Below are 16,575 nucleotides of genomic sequence, written 5' to 3' on the forward strand. Positions count from 1 at the left end.
TTTGGCGTTAAGGAAGCCTCGACCTCCACACTTCCGTGAGATGTACAATCTCATAACTGACGAGCGTGGGTGTAGCATACGGTGTGTGGTGAGCATTAGACTGACCCTCCGATCCAGGGCGTCCAGCTCGGTCTGAGTCCACCTTAGTATGCCAAAGGAGTATATGAGTATGGGCATTACCCAGGCGTTGAAGGCACGCACTTTGTTGCCTCCTGACAAAAGACTGTTATGGACTTTTGTGAGCCGACTGAAAAAGCGCTCCTTCACCGACCGTCTAATACCCTCGCCCTCAATACCCAACGACTGTGACATACCAAGGTATTTATAGGTTTCTGATTCAGAGATAGATCTGAAAGACATTGTCTCAGAAAGTTGTAAATTTGTTGAATTTACAACCTCCCCCAGCTGTACATGCATAACCGCACACTTATCGACACCAAACTCCATTCTGATGGCGGTACTGAAAACTTCTGTGGTTTTCAATATCACCATCAAGTCTTGGTTATTTGGCGCAAATAGCTTGAGGTCATCCATGTACAGGAGGTGAGAAATGAATTCATCCTCTCTCCGAAGCTGGCAACCTAACCCTGAATCCTTCAGCAGGGTGCTGAGGGGATTCAGAGCTAGGCAGAACCACAGGGGACTCAGACTGTCACCCTAAAATATTCCTCGCTCGATCCTTATAAAGTCCTGCGGGACAGGGCGGTCATCCCCACCTTCTGGTTGACGAAGGACTGTGATCCACTGTCTCATACACGCACTTAGGAAGGATATTAAAGCTGTATCAAGTTTATACAGCTCCAATACCCTTCTCAGCCATGAGTGAGGCACCGAATCATAGGCCTTCTTATAGTCAATCCAGGCGGCAGAGAGGGCCCCCCTGTTCCGCCGAACTTGCTGGCGTATGGTCATGTCTATGAGGAGGAGCTCTTTAGTACCACGGGACCCAACCCTACATCCATTTTGAGCGGAGGCCAAAATGTTGGACAATGTGCGCGTTAATTTTTGCTCTCAAAATGGATGTAAGGAGCTTGTAAAGTGTAGGCAAGCACGTGATTGGTCTGTAGTTCTTCGCTTCCGTGGTACTACTGGACTTGTAGAGCAGGAAGGTTACACCAGTTGTTAGGGAAGGTGGGAGGGAACCGAGCTCTAGGGCTTGTTGGAACTGCGTTGCCAACCGTGCGTGCGAGCATCGAAACCATTTTAGCCAGAAGTTGTGCAATCCGTCCGGTCCAGGACTTTTCCAGTTCTGGGCCGTACGGATGGCACAACTTACGTCGTCGGGGCTGATGGTGATAGCCCCCATAGGTTCGATGTTCTCGCACTCACGTTCGACAACGTCTATCCAACCGCCCTCCGTGTGTTCCACAGGCACTGACCAGATGCTACGCCAGAAATCAGTCATGGCAGTAGCATCCGGCAGCCGCACGTCGGACACACGAGAGTCGGCTTCCTCCCACCTTCGGTACACCTTCCTTTGGTCACTTTGAAAAAGACGATTCTGCTGGAATCGATCCACACGCTTTCTGTAGCGGCGAATACGGTTTGCCCATGCATAGACTCTCTGCTTTAGAAAGTCGATGCGCTCTGTGACATTGGCCATGTAGTCTGACATCCGTCCCCGCGAACGCCTGGTTCACAAAGCGCATTACTCGGGGGCGGTTGTTGTCCCCCCTAAAGCAGATCAGCTTTGCAATGAGAGTTCTAAACGAGCTGATACGTCGCTCGATCCGCGCTTGCCATGCAGGGACACCTCCGGCGGTCCTAGGTGCACGTTCAGCGTCCGGAAACTTGACTCGAGCAACACGGCACGCCGCGATGGCTCCGCAGTACATGATCGAGTGCGTATCATCTAAATCTTTACTAGTCCGTAAATGTGGCTCTAGTAAAGCGTTTAGGGCTCCCACTAGCGCTAGATTGCGTCTATTTATAGGCAGACGTAGTAATCGTGTCCTAGAGTTGGTTGTGGCGCGATACTGCGTAATCGCCTCTTCCAAAGTCCTCCTCAGTTGCTCATTGGCAGATGTACTCACGCTCTGTCTCGCAAAATCCCCCTCGTCAGTACTAAAATCAACCCGCGGCGCCCCCGGTGCCAGGTCGGGTGCGGGCACCGGATCCGGCGACATGGCGGGCAGATCTCGCACCGAGGCGGAGGCTGCGTGAGCAGAGAGAGCCTCCAGGCGAAGCCGATCAAGTGTCGCATCATCCAAACGCTTTAGCCGCTGAATGACGCGCACCTGATCCGATAATCGTTGCTCCGACACGGTGATGGTGGGTTCAAGAGCCTGAAACAGTGGCAGTATTCTTGAACGATACGCGGATAGCTGTGTTCCCCCCTCTGTAGCCCCATAATAGGCGCGCATGACATTCTCATTAATGGATTGAGAGCATCTCATGCGACGCACTATACCACCGGCAGCGGGAGCTGTGGGCGGGGCAGGGTGGTGGTCGTGCGCTTTGTGCCGCTTTCGTGCGCGATCTCGTGATCATCTTCACTATTTCAAAAAAAAATCATCGCAGTTTGACAGGTCATACATATATCATATCGGTGTATTTTGCTGCAGTTGTTCTTGAACACATGTTCGATGTTAAGTATATATTCTTTCATAGGAATAAAAATACACAAAAAACTGCTTGTAAAACCAAGAACGGCGATAAAAATACTATAAAAATAAATAAAATAGCGAAGAAAATTTCTTGACGCGTGTGTCAATGTCAGCGGTTATTATTATTATGTTCGTCCTTTACATAATCTCGGGACCATGGGGTCCCAGACATTTGGAAGGCGTGCGTGGGGCCGAAGCCAACACGCAGAGCCCCTTGTAAAAAGACAATTTACTCTAAAAGGTGATGTGACACCAACCGACGATTATCCCTGTATGCACTATAGTAGTGCACCCAAGGACAAGCCCCGGTTAGTGCAGGACTATTGCAATGATAAGAAACAAAATAAACTAGGCTATTGTGTTGAGATGTTAGTGTACTGGTTACCGGGTCTATGGAAATATTATGGCACCTGCCCCAATCTATGTTTAAAAACACGAAAAAAATGGACAGGTGGTGACTCGCCAACCCACTCGAAAACGGCCGCTCGCACGGAGCGACAAGGGGGCAACATCGCGTGAGTGGCTCAGGGTGTGGAGAGGTGTGCACCGCTTTCTACCCAGTGGCTGTAAACACTCACAGCCAATGTGCCAACTCGCGTCTTATGCATATTTCACTTCCACCCTGCGAGCATATAGCTCTGACACCCCACTCTGGACGGCCGGTAAAGGCAAGCCAGAGGTGAGAGTCCTGCGGCCCTGCTCAGTGTTCACTCCAGCCGGCCAATGAAGGCAAACCGGAGGGAGGGGCCTGACCGACTCTCGGGGGTATGGGACCCAAGAAACGTCACTTCCCATTCAGCTCGCCACAAGCTGCCCTGGGGGCTTATTATTATTATTATTATCATAAGCGAGTCAAGGACTAAAGGAACCGTTATAAGGAAGCTCTCCGATTACACATAGGTTGTTGCGGATCTAGCGGTCACATTACACTGGGCTTTTTGAGACGTCGACACGCTTGCGAGTAGCCAACCGTTGGGTATTGTATGACGGAATCGTGACGTCCGTAAACAAAAAATCGTATGTGACTGTAAACTTCCTATTATGATATGACTATTTGCCATTCACCGTAGAGTTTGACGTATTAAACCTTAGCGTATTTAAGGTTAATAAGGTCTACTGTCCTTAAAATTTTGTATGAAATTACAAGTAAATATCAGCCTTCGTGAATTAAGTATAGACTATGTACTCTAAGAACTAGAAATAAAGTAAAATTTTACTAATGCTGTAATTCTGTAATGCGACATGCTCAAGACAGACCAAAAAATTTGAGGCGATAGAATAAAAGTATCACTTTTAAAATGCTAAAAACTTAGCTGTATCGATTTTCGTGACTGTAATGTTGCATACAAATTTCATTATTTGGCGCAGTCAAATTTTTTTACAGAGTGGTATCACCCTTTAAAGGCATAGCATATAGGCTATTCCAATTTTTTTAAGATAAAGAAATGGCGGAGAATCGAAAGCTAATTTTATATGTAGCGAAGTAAATAAAAATAACTCACGATTTTAAGGGAAACGGCTGGTTTTAGTATATTTATTTAAAAATTCCATCGTGTATACACCCATGCCAGACTGCAACTTAATAAACGGATACGGATAGACAACACAACATGGCGAAAACTTACTTAAAAAGCAAAGATGGTGCTCGGATTCAGACTGCACCAGAATTACTGATACAGTATTGCTGCACGGCATTACTGCAGACTATATTACTGCCGTATATATCAAAAGTCCGGGAAGCAACATCTAACTCTCGTGTCTGAAACCCTCGCAACGCTCAAGATTCCACTTTTCGAACCACCCATCAATTTAGAGTCTTTCGCTTGTTCGGGTATTAAAAGCACGAGTGGTTAAACAACAACTTTGCCCCCCCTTGTAAAACAAATAACTTTATTTTAATTTTATATAAGATACAATTGTCATATGCGTTTTCATTATAATCATACGATTACGCTATCACGATTGCTCGTTGAGCATACTTATCGCATGTTAAAAGTACGCAAATACCAAATATTAAATCATTTTTATGACAAAAGATAAAGTTTAGTTTTCTTTATTAAATGTTAGGAAGTGTCCCACTTTGTCGATTTGACACTAAAGGACTGAAGACTAATTATTGTTATAGGTAATATATTTTATAAGTCATAACAAATTATTCAACCATCACGAGAATTTTTATGGTTTTGAAGATGTTTTTTTTACTGAAATATATAATGCTTAATCTAATTCCTCCTGATATATTAATGGATATGATGGATGTTACTTAACACAAGAAAAACAAATTATAATACAAAAAATTGGTCACTGTAATGATTACTATTATAATAAAATATTTTAGCTTAGGAATATGATTCATATAGAAGAAGATTGAATAAAAAAAATACCAAAACACTCTTCCTGTGATGTACCCAGAGCACTCTTTCGTATCATTTCGCAAGAAATTATTCAATTGTATGCGTGGGTCCAAACTTTGACTGGTCTCCTTAGTTTTCTTTTAGTTGAGTTTCAAAATGTGTTGAAATGTTCGAGCAAACTAGGTACCACGTCTATTATATGTGCAAGGACCTGATTTAAAAAGTAAATGGTGACGTTATTTATCGCGAAACTGGGAACATGGATTATTTATGGTGAAGCAACGCAGAGTTCGTTCTAAACAGTTCGGGTGTACCTATCTGTGGGAAAGTGATTTCTAACTGCGTCGAAGTGTGAAATGTGAACTACATTACAAGTAATTGCCTTCGTGCTGCACGCTCCGCTATAAGTGTCAAGGGCATGCATCTATTACTTGGATTCGATTTTGAAGTTGCCTTCAATAAAAACACATGCATTTATTTTAGGAATTGAGTTTTGGAATTCCTCTGGTTTTTCTTCGTTTGTGCCCTCGTCCTGTTGCTGCTCCAATGAATCTTCTTTCTATTGACTTAATTGGTCCATTACCTGTTAGCCGTAGTGGTTTTCGTTATATTTTGACCTTTTTTTTCCAATCATTGGCCTGAATACTATATACCTAAACTTGATGCAATAGGAAGATTTTTGCTCACAAGACAGGGGTGCAGAACGCGAACACCACTAAAAAATATTGTATATGACTATCGAAATCACGAGACACCAAGATCAAATCATCAACATAGCCGAAGATAAAATCGTCAGACTCAGGGGTATATTCGAAATTGACAATCATGTCAGTGAGCCTCTGCATCTCGGACGCAGCATTGGTTAAACCAAAAGGAAGGCGAACGAACTAAAAAAAAACCCTTTGCGGTACGATAAAGGCGGTTTTCTCACAACTGGCCTTATCAGCTAAAGGGATCTGCCAAAAGGCACTCCTAAAATCCAACGAAGTTAGATATTTGGCACTTCATGATTTTCCGCCCCGCTAGACATTTATTTTAATGTAGTTATTACATTCAACTTAAACATTTATTCAGCAAATAGGCCACAGGGGCACTTTTACATTCCAATTTTTTACAAGCAATAAAATAACTAAAAATTATACAATACCATTACAAATATGGAATCAATGAAATAATAGATAATTTATATATATTTAACTACGCTCAGGATTCTACTTTAGAGAATCCTTCGCTTTGTTTAGGATTCAATGTAATGTACGCCCTCGCCGTAAATATGTCATTTTGCTCCCTTGTAACACAATCTACTATTCATGTATTCTAATAATATGCCTTTATACAAAGAAGTCCTGCACTCAAAAAATGGTAGACCTCCATACAAACTTTCAACCCCTTTTTCACCACCTTAGGGGATGAATTTTCCAAAACGCTGAAATTAGTATTCTTTAATTTTAATAATATATCTTTTCCCGAAGTTTCAAATTCCTATCTTAAAATAAATCTTGAATCCTATACAAACTTTCATCCCATTTTTAACCCCCTTAGGGGTTGAATTTCTCAAAATCCCTTCTTATTTCTTGTATACATTTTAAATGTAACTTGGTGTGCAAATTTCAACTTTCTAGTTTCGGCTCTGCGTTGATGAGTCAGTCAGTCAGTCAATCAGTCAGGACACGTGCATTTATATATATATATAGATATATATAGATAGTAACTATTTACGGCATTTTGTTGTTGGTTTGGGTAATCTCTATTTTTATTTTTACCTACAGTAATCGTCAGATATCTATATATTGAGGGCAAGATGCTCTCAAAACGACGAACGAACATGTCGGTATTTTCAAGGCGTTAAGAGTGCATGCTCAGATATAATTTGAGCAAGAAGGACGGGCCGCTCAGATATATCTGAAGACTTCTGGCGTACCACCAATTGGATTTTATTTTTATGTAATTTTAAGTACATGATTTATAAGAAAAAAAACCGACTTCAATGGGGGATGCCGTTGAGAGGTTACTTATTGTTGATAGTGCACTCCAGACAATGAAATGAAAAAGACAGCACCGTTTGCCTAATTAAAAGGAGGTAAAACCAAAACCACCCACTTTTCTAGTAGCATTTCGTTTCTGTAAGGGTCACAGTTCTAACCTAACCTAATCCAATATTCTGATAGCATTTCGTTTCTGTAAGGGTTACAGTTCTAACCTAACCTAACCCACTTTTCTGATAGCAGTTCGGTTCTGTGAGGATCGCAGTTCAAAAAAGTTCCACTTCATCAAATGACTATTTTATGTAAATGCTGGATTTGTTGATGAAAATACAAAAATCACTATATATATGAATGAATGAATTTTTTATTTGCTAGAGACATTATATACAGGTGTTAACATAGTTTACAATAAGTAGAGGTGCGCTCATATCTCGCCAACACTGGCGTGCAAACAATATTACTTAATACTAAACTATAATTATATGTACATAACAAATTAAAATTTACAACATGCAAGTTATATTAAACAAAATCTAAATATGAAACATTATTTAAATTAAAACTACAAATTGATATATCAATTGTTAAAATATTCTTGGATCGAATAGAAAGAATTCTGCACTAGCCATTGCTGTAGTTTCTTTAAAAACATCATTAACATTCCTTAATATCACTAGGTAACTTATTATAAATTTTTCATACACATTAAATAACAGTTTCGATTACATAATGTGGTATTATATTTTGTTGTTCTTACAAGTCTATTCGGATACCTACTATTAAAATTAAAAATATTTTCCAATTTTGTAAACAGCTCTGGATGTAATTTAACGAACTTGCAAGATTCCAAGATATACAGTGATGGCAACGTTAACAATTTCAGATCAATGAATAAAGGTTTACATGGAGTATAAGGTGTTTTTTTACAGATAGCTCGGATGCATTTCTTTTGACTCGCGAAAACCCTTTTTATCTCAGTTGAGTTTCCCCATAGGAGTATACCATATCTGAGCACAGATGCGACATACCCATGATATGCTGTGAGGGCTGTCGATTAATTGACCAATGTTGCGAGTTGTTTTAGTACATAAACGAAACGATTTATTTGGCAGCATTTCCTATCTACTTGTTTTGTCCAATTACAATGTCTATCCAATATTATTCCTAAAAATTTGATGTTATCTGTTTCATGTATTCTATCATTATTATAATTAATATTAATGTTAATACGTTTTTTTATATTATAAAAATTTATAAAATTTGTTTTCTCTAAGTTTGCTTGTAAATTATTTTGTTTCATCCAAAGTATTATGTCACAAACTGTGTTATTAATTTCGGTGTTATATGTCTCAACATTTACACAAGGTATTACCACTGATACGTCGTCAGCGAAGAGTATGCATTCATATTTTGTAGCCATAGGTAAATCATTTATATAGAGGAGAAACAAAAGGGGTCCTAAAACGCTTCCTTGAGGTACTCCGGCATTTATCAATTTATCTGACGATCTAGTAAAGTTCAAAACGTTATTCTCCGTAATACTTTCTAATTCCACACATTGTCTTCTATTATTTATTATTTATTTATTTATTTTAAACTTTATTGCACAAGAACAAGTACAAAAGGCGGACTTAATGCCTTGAGGCATTCTCTACCAGTCAACCACTGGGCCAAACAGAAATTGTTAAGGTGGGTGCAATGCGATGCGAAAAAAAAATTTCTAAATATAAATTCTAATACTAACGCCAATTATTTATTATTTATTAGTGAGGTAACTAGCTATCCAATCGATGGCCGGTCCTCTGAGCCCGTATGCTTCACACTTTTGTAATAGGCGTTCGTGTGAGACGAAATCGAACGCCTTAGTCATATCGAAAAACAGGGTTACAACAGGGTTTTTTTTGTCAATTTCTTCCGTGATCTTTCTTACCAAGTTAAACGCCGCTAGTGAAGTTGATTTATCTTTTTGAAAACCATTTTGGTTCTCTATTATAATTTTGAATTTGTTACAGAAGTTTGTATTCGTATGTACATTGCCCTTTCAAAAAATTTTGAGAATACTGACAATAATGCTATCGGACGGTAATTACTAACTTCCTCTTTACTTTTTTTTTGTACATGGGTTTCACAATAGCCTTTTTCAGTTTATCTGGAAAAACTCCCAGTGAGAATGTTAAGTTTATTAAGTGACACAATATTCGTGCAACTTTGTCTGCGCATTTTTGTAATACGTGTGTTGTTATTGTATCGTGACCAACAGAGTTCGTATTACTTAGAGATTTAATTATTTTTATTACCTCGTTTTCGTCACATGGATATAAGAAAATTATTGACTGACAGGTTTTCTGTTTCAAATTATAGTTTTTATAGTCATATTCATTCCCTGTTAAGTTAACAAAATAGCTGTTAAATATATCTGCAATATCTTCTTTACATGTAACTGTATTTCCTTTGTGGTTTAGACTTTTTATTGTTTCTATTTGTTTAGAAACTTTTTGTGTTTTGTTTTGAATAATATCCGAGGATGCTTTGCATTTATTTGTAGAGTTACACAGATAGTGAAGATTTCTACTTTTTTTCGACAGTATAATGCATGATCTTAAAACTTTAGAGTATTGTTGATAAATTAGTTTTTGATTTTTGTCTTTTGTATTCTTTTTATTGGAAAACAGAGATCATAGAATAATAAGAATGTATCGTGAAATGCATCAAATGCCTCATTCATATCTGTGCATTCATACACATTGGACCATTTTAAATTTTCAATACACCCAATGAATTTACGAATGATTTCCTCACATACGTCTCGTTTATTTAAATACCAGTATCGGATTGGTTGACACTTATTTTCTGACTCAAAAGACAAAGTTTGGCCTGTATTGTGATCAGAGAGGCATAGAGGGTGAACTACAGCAATCGCGTTTGGTATGTTGCTAACAAAGTGATCAATACAAGACTTTAATCTAGTAGGTGTATTAATGTGTAGACGAAAATTATAGTTTTGCAAAATAGAATGTAGTTCTCGAGTATGTACTGTGTCATGGAGAGTATTTATATTAAAATCGCCCGTAATTATTATTTTTTTCGACACGCGTTTTTGTAATATATTTCAATACCGCAACATTCGAAAATAAAATCAGTAGCTATGTCATTTAAAATTATGAAAGTTCCTTATATTCTATATGATTTTTACATAGTACTCCACCTCACTTTTGCTGAGTTCTTGAAAAATATAAACACACTTTGTAACCTTTAATGTAGATATTTTTCTCTTCGCCAGATTTAATAAAAGTCTCCGATAAACAAATTACATCAATATCTATGTTTCTATCTCTAAACTCATGTAAACAAATTTCTAAAGGTTCTTTTTTGCCAAGAAGGCCACAAATATTCTGATGAAATACTGTAACATTATTCACGAAAAAAACTATTTTCTGCTATAGGAGCATCAGACAAAATTATACCTTGATTATCCTCTGTAGTGGGTTTCAGGATGCATGGAGGGACGTTCGTTTTCTGAGCTTCGTTGTTTTTGATTTTCGGAGTAGTGGTCGGAGCTTATTTAAAATAGTATGTTATTTTGCTTTTATCTATCATTTCCTTGATACTAACTTCTTCATTGACAAGTGATCCCGATTTTGTCTGCTGCGTATTCGTATGAGTGATTGGTCTCTTAAATGTTAAGAATTTCCTACGATATTCAAGTTTGTTTATTTCGTGTATTAAACCATCTACAACATTATAGTTTGTTTCAACAAAAACACAATTTGGAAAGTTTTGGGTTACAAGTTTTAGATTATCGTTTAGTTTGTATTCGTTTAAGTGCTTATTATGAGTTACATTGACGACAAACACATTGCAATGGTTTAAATTTTTTAGTGCTGCACTTAATTCTGTCAGAATCTTGAATGGGTTTCTGTCATTTCTTCCAATCATGAGGACCACGTGATCTTTGTACGTCAAATCCTTACACATGCTTTCGCACGATTTAAACACTTCTTCCGTATTCGCATCTGTTTTCTTGATCGCTTGAATATCGAAGATGTTTTGAATTGTAAGTTTTCTTTTGTTTTTTTTTTTAGATTTTGTACAACTCTTTTCCCTTGATTAATTTTTAACAAGCAGAAACGTCTGCGATCGATGCTATTAAGCTTAGAATAAATTTAAAAGAGGAAAAATTACTGCCTTGGGTGAGACTTGAACTCCAGAGGCCGTGAGTTCAAGTCTCACCCAAGGCAGTAATTTTTCCACTTTTAAATTGATTCCTTTCCCTTGATTGTCTGCTAATATCATAATTTTATCATTTCCAGCTATATTCGATATCTGAATATTGCTTTTGTTCTGAGGTGTTTCCGCAGTCGATTTTATGGGACTGGTGGAAGCATCCTGCTTTACTTGTATTTCAGGTTGAGCTTGAGGACTCGTAGTATCTTTTATACTTTTCACACGACTAGTGATCCCTTTAGGAGTTTTTGGACTTTGTTCGGCTACGGATTTTTTTACGGGAGTAGACTTTTTACAAGATCCAGTATCTGATGAGAGCTTTTTGTATGTATCAATTTTCTTTTGTTTTTCTGTAAGTAGTTTGTTGAGCCCATTTACCTCGGTGTTTAAACGAGCTATTTCCTCGTGTGCACTGGCAAGCTGACATGACAGATTTGTTATTTCTAAGTTAAAGTCTTCAATGGCCTGAGCATCAGTCGTCGAAATGTTTGGTAAACTGTGAGTACTGCGAAATGTTTCGTTGAAATTTTTCATAGCAGACGATGATGATGATGACTGGGAGTCGTCGAGCTGGCTATCAGTTTCATTGTATGTTGTGTCACCGGATTGTATATCGGATAGTGATTGGGCATGCTCTTCCTCTTGCTGGCTATCAGTTTCACTGTCCATTTTTTCTTCTAATTTTGGAGCAGGTGTAGTAGCTTTTAGTACGCGAACAGGTCTTTTTCTCAAGGACACTGTTGTAGAAACGACCTTTTTTGGATTTGGTTTGGTTAAGGACGACATGAAGGCCAGTTCCACGATGTTTTTTGAAGTTTTGTCATTAAATCAAAACGTTTGATAGTGACATTCACGCAATTGATTTCATATTCCATTGAACAATCTTTGCATTTTAAGTAATCTTTAGTTTCTGTTTCCTTGTTGCATTTAAAACATTTAATATTTTTCAATTCCGACATTTTGTTGTAAAGTTGTCTTTTCGAACGTATCTAAATGCTAAATTTCTGAACGGTGTGATTCTGTTCTGCTGTCACTTTGTTTGTACGGTGGCAGTAGTGACAGTTGACATTGACAGTTTCACCGGTGCTACTGACTTGATTTAGTTTCAAAATAAGTTTACCCCTTTTTATTTTACTATATTTGACAATATTGCTGTTAATTTGAAATGTTTGTATGTGTGCGTGCAATATAAAATAGGGGAACTGAACTTTTGTTTTGGTTTTATGAAATTTTAACGCGTAAAACATCTCACCAAGTGTTCTTCTTTGTATTCATTTGTCGAGTGATGGTTTCTTGGATGTTTCCTGCACTTTTAGGTACGCTTTGCACAGTTTTTTAAATTTTTAGATTAAATAAATAGCTAGCGTTTTTTTAACACGTAGGTACTTGCTCTTTGGAATCAGAGGGTAGACCTCCCTTTTACATTTGAGGAGTTCCGTCCCATCCTCAGAACTCGAGCTTGACGAAAATGTGTCTTTAAAACTTAACTTGCTTAACAAACATAAAAAAGAAGACAAATCGACAAATTTGAACTATGCGTCATTAAAGAGTTCCATTCTGATATTTCTGATCATCATAAGCAGCTCCACTTCATCAAATGTCACTTTTTTAAATGGAAATGCTGGATTTGTTGATGAAAATACAAAAATCACTATATGTATGCCTTTCACATTTGAGGAGTTCCCTAGATTCCTCATGGATCCATGGCATCAGAACTCGAGCTTGACAAAAATGCGTCTTGAAAACCTAACTTGCTCAACAAACATAACGAAGAGGACAAATCGCCAAACGTGAACTATGCCTCATTGCAGAGTTCCGTTCTGATCATCATCAGCAGTTCCACTTCATCAAATGTCACTTTTTTAAATGTAAATGCTTGATTTGTTGATGAAAATACTAAAATCACTATATGTATTCCTTTAACATTTGAGGAGTTCCCTTGGTTCCTCATGGATCCCATCATCAGAACTGCGTTTTGACAAAAACGGGACCAATCTGTATATATATACTTACAATCAAAAAAAGAATTTTCAAAATCGGTCCAGAAATAACGGAGTTATGGAGTAACAAACCTAAAAAAAAAACATACAACCGAATTGAGAACCTCCTTTTGAAATCTTGAAGTCGGTTAAAAACTGGAGTGTAGTACCTATACAATAGAAATGCCAAATAATGTAAACAAATATGGCTGTTTTTGTTAGCATTAGACAAATAACCTAACATATTTACGATGGTTGTTTTAGTGAAATATTAATATTTATAACCAGAAATTAATATTTATTCAAGTTTTAAGTAAACTATTGATAAGATCATGGTTGTCCATAAAAAAGTATGAGATTACGAAATAATGAAGGTAATTTGAACGTCACTTCAAACTCGTTATATCAGACAACAGTGCCAGTAATATAGGGTTGTTTTTAGGGTTCCGTACCCAAAGGGTAAAAACGGGACCCTATTACTAAGACTGCGCTGTTCGTCTGTCTGTCTGTCACCAGGCTGTATCTCATGAACCGTGATAGCTAGACAGTTGAAATTCTCACAGATGATGTATTTCCGTTGCCGTTATAACAACAAATATTAAAAAGTACGGAACCCTCGGTGTGCGAGTCCGACTCGCACTTGGCCGGTTTTTTTTTATATCCCATTACTAAAGATTATAAATTTGTGTAATTCATATAATTAAACAGTTGGTCTCTAACTAATGATGTAGAAGTGATTGTTTTTCTAAAAAGTAATTATGTTGCTGAATAGTGAATAGTTGCTATTTTTCATGCTAATTCATTTACCTTCATTAAGTATGGCGGAAGTGTGTCGTTTTCCCGGAAGCATGCTTCTAAGTTATTGAAATAATTTTATTTTTCCGAGCCTTTTAATGCCACTAAACACATTTGAAAGATTGTTCAAATAAGTAATAATCAATAATTATTATTAATTCACTGATAAAATTCTTCTACTAACGATTATATTTACTTCATAAACTAAAACGGTTTTATTACGGTTTTATTATAACGGTTATCTTTGTAATTATATTTACTTCATAAACTAAAACGGTTTCTAACCGCACATAAATGTGCAATCTAACTGCACGTGATACTAGCGTAGGTGTGTGATTCAAAGTGCTTGCATGTGAAGGTGTAATAATACTGAATTTACTGGTGTTACACTAGGGTGAATGCATAATATCAGTGAGTATGCTAGACTACATAAATATAACAAAAAATATAATAACGAATTAAGAACGAAATTCTGTCTGTATGTACTTAGGTTAACTGAATTAAAAGTTAATAATATAATGTTATCAAAAGTGTCGTGCTTTATATTTATAAATAAATTCATTGATAGATAGTATTTTGAAGTCATTTCTATGATACTAAGTTATTTATAATCGAATGGTTAATTACAATTAATTTCATATACTTAATATTAAATTAGGTACATGTAAATTTAGACAACTGCCAAATATAAAAAAGAATACATTCATGATATAGTATGTAATATTTAAACGAGACTTTTAGGTGCTTTGGTGTAACATTGACTAATTGTTCGGTGAGTGGAGAGTTCTTGTTTAGACTCGTAAGTCATAACCAAAGAAATTACATACAATAATCAACAATAATATATATAAGAATCCATAGAGAGAGTTAGAAAATACAAATACCTCGGCTGCTGGCTTAATGAAACGTGGGACCCTGAGCAGGAGATTAAAACCAGAATTGGTATTGCCAAGAGTGCCTTTCAAAATATGAAGAAAATGTTGACGAACAGGAAGATTAATTTACACTTAAGGTGGCGAATGGTGAAATGCTATATTCTTCCAATCCTCATGTATGGCTCCGAAAGCTGGTCGCTAAGGAAAAATTTGATCAGTAAATTACAGGCTTTTGAAATGTGGATCTATCGTAGAATGCTTAAGATAAAATGGACCGACAAAGTTAGTAACGAAAGAGTCATGTTATTAATGAAGAAAAAGGTGGAAGTCGTAACGACTATTAAAGAAAGGAAAGCTTCATATTTCGGACATATATATAGAAACTCAAAATACGACTTGTTAAAACTAATAATTGAAGGGAAGATTGAAGGGAAACGAGGACGTGGCAGAAGGAGAATATCATGGACACGGAACATAAGAGACTGGTTAGACGTGGACAGTACAGAAAAACTAATTCGCATGACTACGGATAGAACGGCATATAGGCATAAGGTCGCCAACCTCTGGGATGGAGAAGGCACTTGAAGAAGAAGATAAAGAGATCACAGAGGTTGACAATGAATATGAATATAACATAACATGAGGAAATTCCAAAAGTCCGTAAGAGGCATCAAATTGCAGTAAACTTCGAAATTTGTTTCCGGTATAAGTGGTTCCACGACTAGCGACCCGGAGCGAACCGAAGGCAAATAAACATGTCGCTTAAGGCCAATCCTGCCAGAGTATACCTAATTTTGCTTCTTTAAGTAAACATTTGTGAATACCTATCGACTTTCTTATTTTCGAAGTTACTCCAATGCATTTTACATAATTATGTACCGCTGCAGTACTTTTAGGTCTATCTCTTAACTGAAAACGTTTTTAACATACTAAAAACAAAAGGAGAGTTGTCATTTCGACTGTTTGTATTCTTTTTTAACACGCTTTTATTAGGTCGACCTGTATGTAACTAACTATGTAATGGAATCTAAGGTATCTAATTTAACCATCTTTTGCTAGGATCGTAGCGTCATGAAAATTGGCAGCTGTATGTAGTTCTGATGACAATACAATAATAATATATGGTACTGTCGAACTGATCTGATGATGGAGCCAGAATATATGAACTGGAACTTCATCGACCTGTACCTAACTATGTAATGGAATCTAAGGTAACTTATTTAACCATCCTCCAAGGATTGTAGCGTCATGAAAATTGGCAGCTGTATGTAGTTCTGATGACAATACAATAATATGGTACTGTCGAACTGATCTGATGATGGAGCCGGAAGATATGAACTGGAACTTCATGATGGAATATCGTATCATAGCTGTGTTTGGATTTGTTAGAAAAGTCTTGTAATGAACTTTGACCACGATTAGGTTTCAAGGTCTGATGATGAAGCGGGAAGATAGGCACTGGCATTCCATGATGGAATATCGTATCATAGTCGTGTTTGCACTTGTGAGAAAGGTCACGTTATGGACTTTGAACACGATCAGGTTTCAAGGTTATAACAAACCTACTACTACTAGAAATTGGTAATAGGAACTCTTTAAACTTTGACCACGATTAGGTTTCAAGGTCTGATGATGAAGCGGGAAGATAGGCACTGGCATTCCATGATGGAATATCGTATCATAGTCGTGTTTGCACTTGTGAGAAAGGTCACGTTATGGACTTTGAACACGATCAGGTTTCAAGGTTATAACAAACC

At 37.3% G+C, this 16,575-nt stretch overlaps 1 protein-coding gene and 1 long non-coding RNA gene across 5 annotated transcripts in view; both read right to left on the reverse strand.

Moving 5' to 3' along the window:
* LOC134754351 (inactive ubiquitin carboxyl-terminal hydrolase MINDY-4B) overlaps positions 1–14,087 on the reverse strand; it is a 209,799-nt gene extending 195,712 nt beyond the window's left edge. Inside the window, exon 1 of one of the 4 annotated variants that reach the window (XM_063690637.1) lies at positions 4,991–5,421. In XM_063690637.1, the coding sequence (XP_063546707.1) occupies positions 4,991–5,036 (46 nt within the window). In that variant the 5' untranslated portion in view covers positions 5,037–5,421. Of the gene's footprint in view, positions 1–4,990; positions 5,422–13,955 lie in introns of those variants that run through there. The other 3 variants (XM_063690638.1, XM_063690636.1, XM_063690639.1) reach the window with 3 other exon arrangements.
* The window catches only part of LOC134754504 (uncharacterized), a 579,708-nt gene that overhangs the window by 517,796 nt on the left and 45,337 nt on the right, over positions 1–16,575 (reverse strand). The window lies entirely within an intron of this gene.

This window comes from Cydia strobilella, chromosome Z, assembly GCF_947568885.1.
Source record: "Cydia strobilella chromosome Z, ilCydStro3.1, whole genome shotgun sequence".
Lineage (NCBI taxonomy): Eukaryota > Metazoa > Arthropoda > Insecta > Lepidoptera > Tortricidae > Cydia > Cydia strobilella.